At 39.9% G+C, this 18,925-nt stretch overlaps 2 protein-coding genes across 2 annotated transcripts in view; one reads left to right on the top strand and one right to left on the bottom strand.

The window, feature by feature from the left end:
• STXBP3 (syntaxin binding protein 3) overlaps positions 1 to 5,994 on the top strand; it is a 47,730-nt gene extending 41,736 nt beyond the window's left edge. Inside the window, exons 18-19 of the mRNA XM_019746518.2 lie at positions 4,279 to 4,427; positions 5,250 to 5,994. Coding sequence (XP_019602077.1) covers positions 4,279 to 4,427; positions 5,250 to 5,344 — 244 coding nt within the window. The 3' untranslated portion in view covers positions 5,345 to 5,994. The remainder of the gene's footprint in view (positions 1 to 4,278; positions 4,428 to 5,249) is intronic.
• Positions 5,995 to 7,710: 1,716 nt separating this feature from the next.
• Positions 7,711 to 18,925, bottom strand: part of AKNAD1 (AKNA domain containing 1) — a 44,717-nt gene continuing 33,502 nt past the window's right edge. Inside the window, 5 exon segments of the mRNA XM_074318549.1 lie at positions 7,711 to 12,280; positions 13,060 to 13,117; positions 15,226 to 15,307; positions 17,160 to 17,267; positions 17,370 to 17,492. Of these exon segments, the coding sequence (XP_074174650.1) occupies positions 12,149 to 12,280; positions 13,060 to 13,117; positions 15,226 to 15,307; positions 17,160 to 17,267; positions 17,370 to 17,492 (503 nt within the window). The 3' untranslated portion in view covers positions 7,711 to 12,148.

The raw sequence follows: 18,925 nt of genomic DNA on the forward strand, positions 1-18,925 counted from the left end.
CTTATTTCACTTAGCATAATATTCTCTAGGTCCATCCATATTGTTAAGATATCATTCTTCTTTATGGCTCAGTAATACTCCATTGTATTACAATGTATCACATTGTATATACATCTGGTCATCTACCACTGGGCATTTCGGTTATTTCCAGTTCTTGGCTATTGTGAATAGCTCTGCAATAAGCGTGAACTTTTTCAAATTAGCGTTTTGGATTTCTCTGGATACAGTTACGTTCTTTTCTGAAGCATACCCTTTAGAAATTTCTTTCGTGTGGGTCTGTTGGTGGTAAAGACTTTATGGTTTTCTCTGTCTGAAAATATCTTCATTTTTCTTACATGATATTCTTATATGATGGCTATAAATTTCTAGGTTCACGGTAATTTTCACTCAACACTTTGAGATGTTATTCTGCTGTTTCTTGGTTTCTATTTTAAACTTTTGGGAGGGTATGTGTATGGGTGCAGGTTGTTTCTGTCAGTTTTGTCATGGGTATTTTTCCTTTTCTTTTTGGTTGCTTTTTGTCTTTAGTATTCTGTACTCCCTATGTTATGTCTACCTGAGGATTTATTTTTATGTCTTTCCTTGGGAAATACACTGAATCTGAGGTTTCATATCTTTCACAAATTCTTCAAATATTGCCACTTTGGCAGTCTTGGTTTTGTTCAGATACCTCATTCTATCTTCATGTCTTGTAATTTCTCAGCTTTAACATTTCTTTTACTTTTTGTGTTTCATTCTGGAAATTTTTCTTCAGATTTGGTTTTCAATTCTTTAGCTCTCTCTTAAGTTTGTGTCCAACCTGCTGAGTGAGCTATTTTTTAAATGTCTGTGTTCAGTGACTATTTTGAAATTTTAAAAGTTCTGTTTCTTTTTCAAATATGCTTGGAATTTTTTGTTATTATTTTATCATATTTTCTGTATTTTTTCATTTTTCCATTTGTCATTTATATTAAACAAAAATTTTAACTTCCACAGCTGAAAGCCTGTTTTGCTAGCAAAAGAGGCCGGTCTTGGGGCATGAGTCTAAACCAGCCTCAGCGTGGCTAGGTAGGATAGACAGCCATGTCCATTGTCTTGGAGTTTTGCAAGCTCCGAGGAGTTTTTATACATCAAGTAGGGGGCAGAAAGATGTAAGCCATTCCGGAAGGATTCTGGGATGGGCTCAGCAGAGTCCACAGCGGAGTCCCTGAAGCTCATGTGTCAACAAGAAGCAGAGGCTCCCAGGGTTCAACTGCTCCTGACTAGTCTCTCTTTTAGGATAATCTTGGAAATGGCCACTTGGCAGTTAATGTAATAATTTAACATACACAAAGGAGTGTGGGCAGTCTTTTGTTGGTTTTGTGCTGCAGATGTTAACTGACTCCTTTGTGTCTCTTCCTTTCAGCCTCTGGCCTGCTGTAATTTAATTTAGGACATCTCAGAATTTTCTCCTTGTTATTTGTCATTTTAAACACACTTAATTTTAGTCTTATTTTTAATAATTTTAATATGTGGCATTCTTTGGAGTCTAATTCTGCTGCTTTTTATTTCTGCAGACACTTAAGGTTGCATTTTTCCTCATGGGTTTAATAATTGTGGATTCTGATTTATTTCAGTAGCTGGGGTTGAAAGTGGGTGTCTTCAGAGAGGTTTTGCATTTACTTCTGCCAGGATTAGAGACATTTTTATGTGTTAATTTCTCAGTTGGGCTTCTCCAGGCCCTGAAGGTAGTGGAAATTAGAACTTGCGAGAGAAAGGCCTGGGTTGGAATTATCATCTTCTTGGTCATCTCCCCTTGCTTTTGAGGGTGTCCTGCGCTTATGGAGGGCTGTCAACTCCCAGTCGCTACTTTGCACAGCACCTCAGGTATTGTCTCCTTTGTTCATTAAACAGATAAGCACCCAAGCCCCTTGTTTGCTAAGATTAGACTAACATTCCACAAGGCAGACCAAGCCTCCCGACAGTTTACCACTCTAGTTTTTAGCTCCCTTTTTACTGCTGACTCCTGGAGGTTTCTTTTACTTGTTTACTTTCAGCTGTGCTTTCAAAAGATGTTTGCTCTTATTTTAACCAACACATCTGGGTGCTTTTTTAGAGTGAGATGTTCAGGATCTAGCATTTTAACTATTAGTGTTGTATCTATCATAGTGTAAAATACTAGCAGAGTTTTTACACGTGTGTGTGAAACAAGTAGAATCACATTGTCCTAAAATTGCTATTCAGAAGTTTAAAAATTGCTAGAATCACATAATTGTTTTGAGCAGTATATCTCCTTTACTTTTGTTTTCTCACTCTGTTTCTTTCTCTTTTGAAAAAGTTTTTAAACCTAAGTTGTACTTTTAGTATATCCTTGATTTATTTCCTGTGGGAACCAAGACTGTATCTTGTTCCTGTTCCATATTTCAAAACTAGCAGTTAATTCCCTTTTCCTGTTATACCTCATCATTCCTTAAGATGGCAGATGGAAGTTGTCATCTCAAAGGCTAGACTAAGAACATTTACTGTGGGGTCCTACATGGCAGGGTCTTAGGGGTCATCTAGAACATGGTTTCCGAAGTAGGTAGCAAGATGATCTATTGAGTACTTATTTTTACTTTAAAAAGGGAGAAATTAAGCTTTATTGATAATAATATATTACCAGTATATACATACTAGTACACATATATAATTTATAAACTAATGTACATTTTAACATGTACATAAATGTTAATTTTGAAATATTTATTTACTTTTCAAATAAAAGTTCAAAATTTTTACCCGTGGTTAGGGGAACAATAAAGGTGACCCTTATGCTCTATATCAGTGCCACCCAATAGAATTTTCTTGCAGTGATGGAATGTCTTGTATCTGCAGTGTCTGTTATGATAGCCACCAGCCACATGTAGCTACTGAGCACTTGATATGTGGCTGGTGTGACTGAGGAACTGAATCTTAAATTTCATTTAATTTCAATTAATTTAAATTTAAGTAGCCTCATGTGGCTAGTGGCTACTGTATTGGACAGTGCGGATATAGAGCAATCAGGGAGGAAATCGCAGAAATAATGGCTACTATTTATTGAGTGCTTTGCTGGTACGAGATTCCATACTTAATGTTTTCCATACATTATGTCATCTAATCTTGAAAACAACCCTTGAAGTTTAGAGAGAGGTTAAGTAACTTGCTGGAAGTCATATTGAACTAGAAAGACGCAGAATCAGAGTTGAAACCCAGGTCTAACTCTTTTTAACAGCTTTACTGAGGTATAATTGACTTAATAACATTGCATGTGTGTAAGGTATACAACTTGATATTTTGATATGTATGCATTATGAAATGATCACCACAAGCTAATTAATATATCCTTCATTCCTCACAGTTAATTTTTTGTGGGTTTTTTTTTCTGGTGAAAAGACTGAATTTAAGATCTACCCTTTGTTAACTACAGTCACCGCGCTGTACATTAGATCTCTAGAACTTACTCATCTTGCAGAACCGAAACTGTGCCCTTAACCAACGTCACCTCATTTCCCTGTAGCTGCTGGCAGCTAACATTCTGTTCTCTGCACCTATGAGTTTGACTGTTTTCGATTCCACATATAGATGAGATCATGCAGTATTCGTCTTTGTAAGTCTGGCTTATTTCACTTAGCACAATGTCTTCCAGGTCCATCCACGTTGTTGCAAGTGGCAGAATTTCCTTTTTTTAAAAAAAGCTGAATAATATTCCATTGTATATACACACATCACATTTTCTTTATCCGTTTGTCCATCAAAGGACGTTTAGTTGTTTCCATATCTTGGCTATTGTGACTGATGCTGCAGTGAACACGGGGTGCAGAGATGTCTTCAATATCCAGTGTCTTCTGCCATGATACATTACTGAGGTCCAGCAATGGACATCCCAATACCACATCAGCTCCAAACCAGTCCTGTGACCGCCACCGCCTCCCCATGTCTTTAAAACCCTATTGTTTCTATGCTACTCCCCCCATTTTTTATTTTTATTTTTTTTTACTTCAAGAAGTCACATACTTTTCAGGTATATTATTTCTTTTAAGTAAGAGAAGGTATTAGTTCTGTTTTATAGGTAAAAATGCTGAGCTAGATTTTGAGTGATTTGTCTACTCTATCAGATCGAAATTAAACTTGAAGTGGGGCTGTCCTGCCTAATTCTTGATACTGTAGTTAAGTTGTTTCCTTAAAATCAGTATAATTGGTGCCAAATTTGAGTTGGCTTGAGTTAGGCTTTTTTAAAAGTCTATATGCAGCATGGCTTTGGAAATTTTTTTTAACGTTTGTGTTTTTTTTATTTTTTAGTGCTCGCCAGAAACCCAGAGCTAATTATTTAGAGGACCGAAAAAATGGGTCAAAGCTGATTGTTTTTGTAATTGGAGGAATTACATACTCTGAAATGCGTTGTGCTTACGAAGTTTCTCAGGCACATAAATCCTGTGAAGTTATTATTGGTAAGACTTGTTTTCCTCTTTTCTGTTTGTTTAAACAAACTCTAAATTACAAAATATATATGTAAAATTTTATCTTGTATTTTACTTTTAGAACTAAATTGTTGAATGCATTAAAACTGTTTAATCATAGTATGTTTTAGCTCTGTTCTAAATAGAGCTTTTTCCTGATTGACCTTCTTGATAATTTTCTTTTTTAAAACTGCCTGCCTTTGAGGGAATGAGCTTCAAAATACTATATTCTTTAAATATTATTGAATATGTCCTTTAAAATATTATGTTCTATACTTTTCTTGCTTTCATCATTAAATAATTTTTGAGACATTTCTACTACAGAAACATTTTCAATTATTTTGTGGGTGTGAACTGATATTGGCAAGGCCTGTATGGAATTGGCCTTAAAACTCCTATATGGAGTTTTAAGAATTTCAGTCAAAACCACTGATACATAAACTCTCCTGAGCCAAGCCTCTATCTGCAATATTGCTTAATGGTTCTCTGTGATTAAACAGTGACGGTTCTGTCATGAGGGTAGAGTAACTTCCAATTTTGCTTTTCAGTATATCAATATATAGCACAAAGTAGACAAAGCACTAGTAGGGAGCGGTATTTCTAAAGGTTTACTGAGCATGCTCACAAAGGAGGAGGACTGAAATACTATATAGTATATAGTATAGGCAGATTTCAGGAAGGTGTCTTACAGAAATTTTGTTGTATTACCCCAAGCTACTGCACTTTGCATATTTGAAGGATGTGATGATATAATTAGCCAAGGAAAATCGATTTAACTGCTGGCCTCTGAAAATTTATCTTTTCCCCTACCAGGTTCCACGCATATTTTAACACCCAGAAAGCTGTTGGATGATGTAAAGATGCTGAATAAATCCAAGGATAAAGTCTCCCTTATTAAGGATGAATAGTTTTTTTTGAGGGGAGGGAGTTGGAGATTCTTGTTAATATGTTCAACTAAAGTAGATTAAGACAACGTTGCTCTCATGTAATTTAAACAATGTAAATATTTTATAGAATAATGACTTTTCAAATCTATTTCTTAAAGGACTGTTTATGATTACATATAATTGAATTTGACACTTAATAATTTAAGTATTGTTGATGCTTCATAGATGATGAGAAAAAATGTTAAAATGCTTTCTAAAAGGAAATTTTTTCACCTTTGGAACAGAATATATTAGAGTTATGCGTAATTTTTCACAGCTACCTCTGTACATACTTACTACTTGTTAGATAATTAACCTGTCTTATGATGAAGTATAGTTTTTTGGGAAAGAATGACTTTAAATGGAAAGGTTATAAATGTAAAAACTGTAAATGTGTACGTGTGATAGAATTATTTCCTACGAGTGCAGTTTTTCTTTCAGCTGCAATTCATAATTTCTTTCATGTGTAAAATAATTCAGTCATTACAGAATGATTTCACAGTGTATACTGTCTTATTAGATACTTCTAAAGAACACAATTTTATATAACTTTGAAATTATGTATGTTTAAATTGGAAAACCAAAAAGAATCATGAACATTCTAAGAGAAAATAAATATATAGTTACAAAAATTATCTTGGTTTTTTTGGGGGGAAGTCAGGGAAGTTAGGAAGTTTAAAAGTTCTAAGTCAGGGAGTTACAAAGAAGAAAAAGAATGGACCAGCAATCTTCCCACCAAGATAACCCCTGTTGGCTCTTAAAAAAAATAACATAAGGTTGGACAATACTTAACAACAGTGATATGTTCTGAGAAATGTGTCGTTAGGTGATTTTGTCCTTGTGCAGACATCAAGTGCACTTACACACACCTAGATGGTACAGCCTCCTGCACACCCAGGCTGTGGGGTACAGCCCATTGCTCCTAGGCTACAAACCTGTACAACATGTTACTGCATGAAACAACATGAGACTAAATCAGTCACAAGAGAAAATGATGCAATCAAGAGACATAATAAACACGATGTATGAGGCTGCTGCTTGTGTAACATTGTATACTGTTTTACAGCAAACTTTTTTATAAGTAGTATGCTCTAAAATAATAATAAAAAGCATAGTATAGTAAATACATAAACCAGTAACAGTCATTTATTACCATTACCAAGCATTACATACTGTACATAATTACATGTGCTGTACTTTGTATGACTGGCAGTGCAGTAGGTTTGTTTACACCAGCATGACCACAAACATGTGAGTAATGCCTTCTGCTATGACATTGTGACAGCTGTGATGTCACTAGGTGAGGGAATTTTTCAGCTCCAGTATAATCTTATGGGACCACTGTCATGTATGTGGTCCATTGTTGACCGAAACGCTGTTATGCAATTCATGACTATATAAGGATGTCTGCACACACGTTACACAAAGGGAGCATGTGTTACACAAGGGGGACATCATTTCAAACCTGTCCTTTTACCTGCCCTTAGTGTACTGTCATATGATAGGCCATAATTTTAAATATCACTCGTCTTCAGAGTTTTGCTCTTGCAAATAATGCTGCATTGTTTGGGTACATTTGCAAACTTACACAAATATTTCTATAATATAAATTTCTAGCAATGATATAGCTGTTCAAAGTATTTGTGCATTTAAAATACTGACAGATACACATTTTTTAATTTTTTGCAGATAAATCCATCACTGTTCCTTTATGGCTTCTGAATTTTATGTTGTACTTAGAAATACCTTTTGTACCCAAGGTTATTAATTCACCCATTGTTTCTTCTAGAACATTTTGATAGTTTCATTTTCTTTTTTACAGGTAACTCATCCGTCTGGAATTGAGTTTAGAGTGAGAGTGTATGTTAGATATTTTCTCTTAGCACTTGGGATTATGCCCTATGCCTCCCTTTCCCATACCACAGGGGATGAAAGGCTGAAAATTAAGTTTTTCAGATAAGTAGGGTTCTGAAGGTTAAATTCTGCAAATGATTTGCATTTGGTCAAGATTTGGGAGGTAAGAGGCAGAGGCCATGTACCGTGGCTATGCCAATGACACGTAAGCACCTGTCAACAGGAGCTGTTTGTAGCAATCAGACTCCTCATTTTAGTGTCTGTCACCTGCTTCATGGATATGAGGCAATGCTGGTGGCTGCAGCAGCACTCACGTCCTGTTTCCTGAATGACAAATGGTGATAAGACCTTCAGTCTAAAGGCATGGTGGCCCCCAGTTCCTGCCCCTACAGCTTTTTCCATGATTTTTTAAGGACCTAATTCTGTGTATGAAATCCCATTCTCCTTGAAGTATGTAGAGGAGTTTCTGTTCCTACAAAGAACCCAGACTGATACAGTATTTAACCAGGATCCAGCTTTATTTCTGTTTAAACATCCAGATATTATACCAGGTTTTATTGGTATCCCCTCTTTCCCCAGATAATCTGAAATACTACCTTTATCATAGACTAAATTTATATTTGTACTTTGGTTTATTTCTGGATTCTGTTTTATGGCCCTATAGTATTTCTTACAGTATTTATTTTAATTCATTGTATGTTTTAATATATGATGGCTGTAATCTCTACTCCACCGGCACCTAAATTAGTTATTTTTCAGAAATTTTCTGGCTATTACATTTGTCTAAGTGAACTTCAATGTCATTTTGTTAATCCCAAAAAGTTATTTTGGTATTTTCATTAAGTTTTCAGTAAATTTATAGGTTAACTTAGGAAAAATCCTGACAGCCTGATAATGTTGAAACTCGATATTCAGTAATCTAGAATGTTTTTCCATTTACCTAAATCTTTATGACCTTCAGGATCTTCATTTTCTTGACGCAGGTACTGCATGTTGCCGTATCTGATCTGTCATGGTTCCATGTGAATTGGATCTCCTGTTATTCTTTTCAAACAGATTTTTATATATAGAAGAGTTACTGTTTTTGATAATAAATTTCATAACTTGCTATTTGACTAAGTGATGATTATAAAATAATATGCATGTGCTTTCTTAGTGCTCTATACAGGTATGTGTCAAAAAGCATTTTTTCTTTTTTCTTTTTTTAAGATTTTATTGGGGAAGGGGAACAGGACTTTATTGGGGAACAGTGTGTACTTCCAGGACTTTTTCCACGTCAAGTTGTCCTTTCAGTCTTAGTTGTGGAGGGCGCAGTTCAGCTCCAGGTCCAGTTGCCGTTGTTAGTTTCAGGGGGCGCAGCCTACCATCCCTTGTGGGAGTCAAACCAGCAACCTTGTGGTTGAGAGGACGCGCTCCAACCAACTGAGCCATCCGGGAGCTCAGCGGCAGCTCAGCTCAAGGTGCCATTTTCAATCTTAGTTGCAGGGGGTGCTGCCCACCATCCCTTGTGGGACTCGAGGAATCGAACTGGCAACCTTGTGGTTGAGCCCACTGGCCCATGTGGGAATCGAACCCACAGCCTTCAGCGTTAGGGGCACGGAGCTCCAAATGCCTGAGCCACTGGGCGGCCCAAACAGCATTTTTAAGTGCTTATATTACCTCATTTGATCTTGTCATTTACTCTTGTGAAGGTAGGTACTGTTATTATCATCTCTATTTTAAAGCTGAGGAGACTAAAGCACAAAGAAGTTGTGTAATTCAACCTGAATGTGTACATGGAGAGCAAGGCTTGACATGAATAAACAGCTCTCTTCACATACTGAGCTTGAGAACAGTCATTGCCAGTGAGAGGGTTAATTTTTGGTGTCTGCTTTTATCTGAGATCCTTGAATGCCTTGGTAACTATCTGTCAAGGGTTGGTACCTGTGTGGAACAGAGATTCAGACTAATCCAGTACCTGTGACAGCAGAACTCGAGTGTGATGACAGCAAACATTGGCCCATTTCATCAGTCACCACCTCAGTGATCACTTTGCCCATTCACACTGATGTGGGATCCTTTGCTGCCTATATTTCACTTATATTTTAGGCTTAAAATCGGAGAGACCCTTTGTTTCCCAAATCTGTTACTGAATTTGAAGATACAGACATGAAAGGTCTCACATAAATTCCTTAGTATAAGCTGTTCCTCACCCTCCAGAATTAGCAATTAAACATTCTTAAATCTAGACCCAAGGAAAGACTTTTGTTGCAACTAACTGAAACCATTTATTCACTATCTCTGAAGCAGTTTTGCTTCCTGTAGAAATGTGCTTGGTCCACAACATATCGTGGATTCCCATTGTTCAGCCATATTCACAAAATTAAGTATGAAAAATATCAGCAGTTCACAAGATGCAAACATTTTTGGATTCATGCCCTAAGGGCCCAGATCCTGGCAGTCGACGTAAGATGTGATCCCTTTGTAAGGCAGTTCTGCTACAAGTATTGGATCCCCTTTGTGAAGCCCATCAGGATGCGGGCAGATTTCTTTTAAAATTAAGGGAGCAAGAAATGCCTTCCTCCACAGTAAAATTTCTACTACCAAGCAATTTGGGTATTAAATATAAATATATTCATAGTATGAATTAGGTCTATTTTAAGTAATTCATTAACAGTAAGATTACAATAGAAAGGAATGATAAAAAGATGAGTTTTTGTTTGTATAATCTAATAGTTAACTAAAGTGGATGGCTTGAATGTTCTCTTAAAGAGAGAAAAGCGTTCTACAGCCCCAGCTCCTGCTGTCTTGGACCCGACAGCCTCCAGCAGAGGCCTGTGCGCTGTGGAAACTGCCGGGCGTTTCTTTACAGCACCTCTGCCTTCAGCTCTCGGGAGCCTCTTGACTCGGTATTAGAGATGCAATCATTTAACAAGCTTGTTTTCCTGGTTTAGCACTGCGGCCGAATTAGAAGAGAGGTCTGCCGGCACTGACACGAAGTTGCGTGAGGGAGGAGACAGTCAAAGCTATTGAGTCAATAAATATAAAATTATCCTTGTAAATCAGAGCCTCCCTAGCACTGTTTCAGAACACCTGACGGACATTGCCCTGTTTCTCTTTCTTGGATGAGTCGTGGCAGTGATTGTTCACAGTGATCATCAAAGAAGTGTAAAATTACATTTAGAATATAACTTAAAGTAGAGATGGATCATATTTCTAAATCAAAAATGATTACAATAGTAAGTTTCTCTAAAGGTTAGTTTGAGGAATTAGAACATTCATTTATGGGAGTCCTTTCTAACCTGGCTTCCACGGAGTTGCTTCAGGTGTCCGTGAACTTGAAAAATTGTGTGTAAAATCAGGCGTGTGCACATACCCCTTTTCAGATTCTCAAAGACCATGGAACCCCCCAAAAGTTAAGAACTCGTGAATCGTTTAAGAATACTTCAACCATCCAGGAAAAGGATGTAATTTTAAACTTGGAGACAGGATAGTGATGCTTGGTGCACACGACAGATTCTCAAGTTGTGATTCAATTTAGGTAAAGGATGAATCTAGAAGCCTCTTTCGCACGTACACAGTTTGAGCTCCTTTTTTCCTCTTAAAACTACTGCTTCCAGTGTTCACTATCTTCCTCGTAATGCCACTGCTTAAAGTAAACTTAGCTACAAAATCAGAGGTCTCTTGAGATTGGCCTCTGCTTTGTCTCTTCCGAGGCACCCCAAGCAATTTCCAAGCCCCAAAGTTAAAAACAGCCCGTTCTTCGTCCATCTAGACAAATAGCAGCTGCCTTGGTCACAAAAATACTCAAAGTGGGAATAGATTCAATTCTCTCCTTCCCACTGAGCAAAGTTCTGGGGGTTGGGAAACAATTTGTTAAACGTTTGGAGTGAATGGTTCCCTCAGGAAAGAGGGAAAGAACCAATAATTTGCTGCTCTGTCATTAAGAAGGTTAGAAAAGTCTTAAAGAAGCAAATCCAAATCTTGGCATTACTCTGACATTATACATGAAATGTTATAAATTTACTAAATCCCAGGTTCACAGTTGTAATGAATTGTCTTCGCTTTTGTTCCAAGTTTCATTAATCTAGGATTATCGTTTTTGCATATTTCTGACTCCAGAAGATCTTTAATCAAATAATTTTATAAGCACATCATAAGAATTTCATACAGTACAGCCAATGGAAAGGAACGATCCTTCCCTTCCCCACAAAAACTCCCAGTTCCATTTCCTACAGGTCCACTGCTTATTTTTGTGTACTTTCCAGAAAGTATATATGCCTTTTGGAACACACGAAAGGTCACACTGTATATATTATTAGGTAGCTTCCTTTTGTCCCCCTATCTCGCAGGTAATCCACCTCATTCTTTTCAGTGGCTGCAGAGTATTAATTGTATAACTGTTCTTATATATGAATCATCACATAGGGTATTAGATTAGTTCCACTTGGGGCTGTTCCCATCGGGGCTCTGGTGGCCATCCTCGTCCGCGTACCAGGGCCTACCCATGAAGTAAATTGCTAGTGGTGGGATTGCTGCTTGCAGGGGAGGTGCTTTTAGAATTTGTAGAATTTAATACTATCAAGTCGCCTTCCAACAAAGCTGTATCAATTTATACTTTCACCAGCTGTGTGTGAGAGTACCTGTCATCCCCATCCTCACTAACACTGGGGTTTTTCTAACTTTTTGGGGGGCACCATACTAATAGGTAAAAGTATATTTTATTATTTTGATAGGAATACAGATTTATTTTAAAATAAATACTTGTTGATTTGATTTTAAGAATCAGATCTCTGTTTTTTTTTTCTCTTAAGCACTTTGTGTCTCCCCCTTTCTTACAATTCTGTTTTGCTCTAGAAATTCACCTTCCTAAATTGTGCAATAAGTAAAATATGTGGGGAGGAGATCAAGTTTTCTTTACATTTTTTTAATCCTTGGTTGCCTGGGGTCAAACTAGTATTTCAGTCGACTCCTCCATCTCTGTAATTTGGCAAGATCTTCTGCAATAGTTCTAATCATTTGATCAGTAGTTTCTTTCAAAATGGTTGCTGTCTTTAGGGCATGATCCAAAGATGAGTTTAAAACCTACAGAGGAAAAGTCCACACATTTTAGTTACATAAATTTACTACTGTTTTTGTTAACTGGATTCCCTCATTATTAAACATTGCAAGGTGGAATTTTGGACTATTCTATTTTTCCACCCGGTCTGTTTCTGTTTTTGAGGGTTGGTTTCCTAGGAAACCAGTCTGACATGGAATATATTTTTTAGGGCAAGGGACAGAAAAAAAGACCAACACATGACTGATGAGCATGAATCAGAGAGTTAGGTCAGGAACCTGCTGGGCTATTTTCCTGCTGTGGAGAAAGATCTGTGAGAAAGAAGAAAAGCTCTTGGGGTGGGGGTGGGGGGTCATTGAAAGGGACTTAGGGACGTAACCACTGAGAGGGCGATGGACACAGTGCACAGGCGAGTGGGAGCATTTGAAAGGGGCCTGGGATTAGAGTTTCTGGTTTGAAAATAGGAAATGGCTGGCAGCCTTAACCCAGTGTCACTGGAACAGACTGGTGAGCGGCCAGAACAGTCTCCAGTGCTTTCACACCTGGGCCAGGGGAATCCTGGAGCTGAGGCACCACACACAAAAAACTTTCTCCAGGAAATTTCCCTGGGAACCAATTTAGGAGTAATACAAACCACATGGCTATTCAGGATGTGTGTCTATGTTAGTGCTGAGCACAAACTGTTTTTAGTAGAGCATTTTCAGATGCTCTCATACTGTAATAATTTAAAAGCCATCAGTTGTGTGGTCAAGACCACACTTACAAGCTCCAAGGATTCTAGAACGTTTTTTCCCTATGTCCTCACCTCAGATTCCATTTCTTCGACACTGCTGAAGTTTCTCAAGGACGGGCTGCCAGAAATCCTGCAGGAGTGAAAATGGGGTGAGGGTGTAGCAAGGTCTGAACTGTAGGTCGGGAAAGGCTTAAGATTTTTTCTGGAAGGCACAAGCACAGTGCTACTCGTGTAAAGCGCTACCCTTAGCGCTGGGGTTCGTATGCGCTGTGTGTGCGTGTTGGCCATGAGGAGTCTGCAAGGAGGACCCTCTGCCTGTATAGCTCTCAGTCCCTTTTCGGCTGACCACAGCTGAGCTTCAGACAGAAGTAGTTCCCATGGCCATGAAGGGCGTTTCCTCCCAGAATCTGTCTCCTTTTCTGTTGCCAGAGAAAGATGCAAGACTCCAAAGAGATTTTTATTCAGTTTTCATTGTTTGGGGGTCAACCTTCTACCTGCATATTTATAAAACAAATACAAATCTGGCAATTACAGGCACTTTTAGTTGAGGTAATTCTAGCTTACGCAGCAAGGAGGCAGCAGCACTAGAAAAATAAAAGCAGCACCTCTTTAAGTAAACAGGCTCCCCTGGACTAGGACACTGTAACTACAACTCTGTCCCTTAGTCTGTAGTGGGTGAATGAGGGCCAGGGCCACCACGTACAGTTGTTCAGGTTGAGCACTGCATAGTTCAAGGGCGTTTCATTTTCATTCACAAAGTCCACATGAAGGACACTGCCTGGAGTCAGACACTACTCACAGCCATGAGTAGTGGCGCTAGGAGGCGCCACAGAACTTTGCCTGACAGGTTGGCCATGGAATCATCCTCACATCTTCCCCTGGCTTGAGATTCCTTCTATTAAACATGTCTTCGTTGGTACGTAACCGCTTGTGAGCAGTATCACTTCAGATACTTGCAACTCAAAGCTTCCGTTCGCCCTCTCTTCCTACCGCATTAATGTCAGTTGGTTCTGCAGGTTAGTTTAACACACTGGATCTGCCCTCCTGTCGAAAGACGTGATTCAGCGGCTTTCAGTGTCGAAAAAGTGCTTACTGTGTATCAGGTACCTTCCTAAGTGCTTTATGTGTTGACTCAATCCTCAATGAGTTCGGCACTATTTTTATTCCCGTTTGGGGAATAATGAAGAAATATAATTGGGGAAAGGGAGGCACAGAGAGGTCAAGCAACCTGCCCAAGGACACAGAGCGAAGACGCAAAGCCAAGAGGTCTCCAGAGACCACATGCTTAAACAGCACACCGCGCTATGGTAGAGGGCAGTGGGTTCAGACGGAGTGAGTGAGTTGAGAGCCTCGAATCTTCACCACCCCGCTACACTATTGATTCTGCCTCTTAAGCAGCTCCTGAATACTAGTCTCTTCCCATTGCTGCCAACCTTGGCCAAACTACCATCATCTTACCTGGATTTTTACTCTAGCCTCTTACGGCATTTGGCCTCTGCTCCGACCTTTGACTCCTCTAACCCATTCCCCCTCACTTAGTAGTTAGAGTGATCTTTTAAAACACTGGAAAAAACAACAACAAAAAACCTTTCAAAACACCCTGGTTAAAAAACTTACGTTGACCTCCCTCCCATTGTGCCTAAGAGTCTGAAATCCTGGGACTGACAAGTCCCTGCACAGTCTGGCCCCGCCCATCCCCCCTGCCTTCCCTCACCAGCTCCATCTGTCCCATCGCCACTCCCGTTTTTCGGCTCCAGCCATACCATTCCTGAACTTGCCAAGGGTCTTCCCACATCAGGAAGATCTCTTAGACGGGAGCGTTCTTCACTCTTACCTCTACATCCCCTTGTTCATCTGTTCAGATGTATCCTTTGGAGCTCAGCTTCCCTGAACCCCAAACTAGGTAATAGCCCTCTATATGTCCCCTTCTTGGCACTTACACAGACTGGCTTCTCTACCAAAAATACGCTCCCCGAGGGCGGGACAGTAGTGGACTTTGTCCTCAGCACTGTGTCCTCAGCACCTAGCACAGCACCATGCTATTGACACTCAAATATTTGTTGAAAGAATAAATGAATGATTGAAGTATTAGCCAGACTTCGGTTTGAATCCTGGGCCCACCTGCGTGTAATCTAGATGATCTTGGGCAGGTAATTTAATGCACTGAGCACACAATATACACCCAACCAATGGGTAGACATTTTTGTTATCACTAATAATAGGAAAATAAATACTTACTTTCCTGGTATGAGCTCATGTTCTTCTCGAGAGGATTTTGAATTTGCTGTCTCGGAACAGATCCATTTTGGTTTTGAACAAGCTGAAAAATGTTAGTTATAATTAAATTCAGGGCAGCAAAAATGATCCCCAAATGGTGGATATGTGGGTATCATTTCATGAACTTTTCTGTGTGAATGAAATCTTTCATTAAAATTCAATAAATAAGAAAATTGGGGAACAGAAAACAACTTTCTATCAAGTATTTTACATTCAATGAATTCAGGAAAAGAAATTCAACTTTTAAAAGGAGTTTTATTAGCAGACAAGAGGCCAGGAGTCTATGTTTTCTGGGTGCTAACTGTGTGACCTGGGCATGCTGTCTTAACTTTTCTGGGCTCAACTATTTCATCTGAAAATGGAGGGATAACACCTTCCAAGAGGTTGAACCATTGGATTCCTGAAGTCCTTTCTAACTTTAGGAGCAAGGATTCCAGGACTTAGAAATTAACAAGTTAGTCACTACAACAATTCTAGAAAGTAGAGACTAAACAGAAAAGATAAATGTAGGAAAGTCACCCCTCTCTCTCCTCCTCTTGCCTCTATCTTCTGCTTTCTCCTTCCAGGTCTCCTGTCTTAATTCACTGGTCTCTGGTAGCAGTAACCAGAAAGTCCAACTCTAGTCATGCTGACCACCCAGGCTTGCGTTGTGATAAAAGAGGCACTAATGAGCTCAGTCTTTATCCTTTGGTAGTCTCCAAATACAATTTTGGATTTTATTTGAAACATAGAAACTCAGAGTTAGAAAGGACCATAGCGCCATCTGGTCCAGTTCCATTTAGTCTAGTCTCCATATCTACAACGTCCTAACAAAGCACATTGTCCTCCAGTCTACAGGTGGGGCTCACGACCTCCCATGACAGTCTGCTCCATTTCCCGTTCATTCCAATTTCTGGAAGGTTCTTATTTAACATTGAGCAGATGATGCCTCCCTGTGACTTCCGTCCTCTTGGCCACTGAATGTTTACTAATGGAGTTCAAGATCACATTTCAGATGACTCAGTTGCTTGCCTCATCCATATATTGGAATAACAGGTCTCATGAGCTGTAGACCCAAAGACCAAAGAGATAGTAAAGAAACCTGCCCTGTTGCTTCTGCAGAGTCACGACTGTCACCTTGACAATACATTCAACTGGAGGATTTGGCAGCTGGGGTATGAACTCGTCCTCAAGAAAAGAGTAAGTCAGAGAATCAGGTAGGACTGTCTACGGGCAAAATGGGCAGCATTACCTTCCCTCCTCTGTGTTCTCTTAGCGCTTACCACATTTTGCTACGAACTTTTCCTTATTTGGGTGAGTTCCTTTCTCACAATAGATTATAAACTCCTTGGGGGGGACGAACCATGTCTTACTCATTTTTATTAACAAATGTTTGTGGGATTTTAATTTTTTCCTAAGACCACAAAATTTTCCATTGAGATTAGCAATAATGTGCTCGCTTTGGCAGCACATATACTAAAATTGGAACGATACAGAGATTAGCAATAATGTTTAAGGGGTGTAAAAAAAAGTCTATTTCTTTATATGCTGACTGTCAGTAGGGATATAGTTAAAGCTTTTGCCACTCCTGAATAATAATAACAGTGGCAATTATTCAGTCATTTGTTCAGCAAATACTTACGATTTGTTACCAAATTGCACTGATAAAGCACCTAATAATTTTCAAAGTCCTTTATTGCTAGGATTTCATATCTCCCAGCCTCAGCCCAGGCTCTTGCCATCCAAGAGTAGAGCCAGATATGGAAGTGTCAGAGGAGTGCTAGACACCTGGGCAGCAGACCGGAGAGGGCAGGGGGCTTCCCCAAGTGGAAGCAGTGGCCAGTGTGATGTGGGTCTCCCATACCTGGGAGACTAAGTAGTTTACAAAGATGGGATCATGCAGGAGATGTACTTACAAGGTGAGAAAAGTTTATTTTCATCTGAAAAGCTGAGCTCGACAAAGACACAACTTTCGCTGTGATTTAAGTAATTCTGTCCCGGGGTGTTGTATCTATAATGAAATTCTAAAGAAGAAAAGATTGAAAATATGAGTCATTGCCTGGGAACAACAGTTGTCCCCACTCCCACCTTCTTTTCGAGCCCCCCCCCCCCCCCGTCTCCCTCACCTTTAAGTGGTTCTTTATGGCAGACTCTTGGGGAGTTATGAATCTTAGTGCCACAGGTCTCACATTTACTACTCTGCAGTCCAGTGCCAGAAGCTGAATAGCAGCTGTGTCCTGTACCAGGACCTGAAAAAGTCCAAATGACACAAAGGAAGTGTGAATTTCTTGATTATAGTTGTAAATTTTGTGGCAAGTAGAGCCCTAACCATGCAAGGTATGCATTACACACCAGTGTTGTCTTCCCCAGCTGTGCTACCAAGGGGAGTTGCCTGCCTAGCGGATGACATTTGGGATCCCAGTCTGACAACTGCGAGATGTTTTGATAAGTAACAGTTCTGACTCAGGATGAAAGTCTCAAGATTTGCCTCACATGTGTGGATGCTTAGTAAAGATCTGCTGAATGGATGGATCTCTGAGAAAGTGGCCCTCTGAATTACCAGACAGTCTTGCATTGGTAATTCTTTTTCCAGTTTTGCTCTGATACCTCCACATTCTCTTCTCAGACCCTGCTGTGGCTGAGAGCTTATTTTTATCACCAAGCAGTAGGAAAGATGGTTTTCCCCATGTCAAATTCATAAGCCCATATAGGAACCAGAATCATAGCTTTGCCGTCGTCAGTGCCACGGAGAGGCTAGTAGTAGAGAGCGCGCATGTCTGGTGCAGGTGTAGAAGTTGTTCTGCAGGCTGGGCAGCGGAGCTCTCGAGGTAAGGCCAGAGCGTGGGAGCCTGCGCCAGGCAGGTGAGCATGTCATGCTTGGGTGTCCAAGCAACATCTCAGCTCCAGGACGGATGAGTCCCGGGGACAAAGCCTCTGCCGATGATAAAAGTCTTGTTGCAATCCTGATCACACGCATTCGTAACATTATCTTTGAAAGTGTAAGTCACAAATGGAAGGAGCTTTAGGAAAGCTTTTTTCTTCCCCAAACCTCACTCAGTCCATAGTCATTGAATGCCTTCTTGATCCAGAGCCCAAGAAAATCACAAATAGAAGACGGGCATATATGCTGGGACGGTTGTGTAGTAGAGTTGAAAGCACAAGAGGTTCAGATAGGCCTGAGTTTGACCTGGCTCTGCCGTCTATTAGCTGTGATTGTGGGAACTATGGTCCACAAATTCTTTGACATGCTGTTCAAAAAGTAGAGCCTAGGGGCCGGCCTGGTGGCTCAGGCGGTTAGAGCTCCATGCTCCTAACTCCGAAGGCTGCTGGTTCAATTCCCACATGGGCCAGTGGGCTCTCAACCACAAGGTTGCCAGTTCAATTCCTTGACTCCTGCAAGGGATGGTGGGCAGCGCCCCCTGCAACTAAAATTGAACATGGCACCTTGAGCTGAGCTGCCATTGAGCTCCCGGATGGCTCAGTTGGTTGGAGCGTGTCCTCTCAACCACAAGGTTGCCAGTTCGACTCCCACAAGGGATGGTGGGCTGCGCCCCCTACAACTAGCAATGGCAACTGGACCTGGAGCTGAGCTGCGCCCTCCACAACTAAGATTGAAAGGACAACAACTTGACTTGGAAAAAAAAGGCCTGGAAGTACACACTGTTCCCCAATAAAGTCCTGT

The sequence above is a fragment of the Rhinolophus sinicus genome, linkage group LG14 (assembly GCF_036562045.2).
Source record: "Rhinolophus sinicus isolate RSC01 linkage group LG14, ASM3656204v1, whole genome shotgun sequence".
NCBI lineage: Eukaryota > Metazoa > Chordata > Mammalia > Chiroptera > Rhinolophidae > Rhinolophus > Rhinolophus sinicus.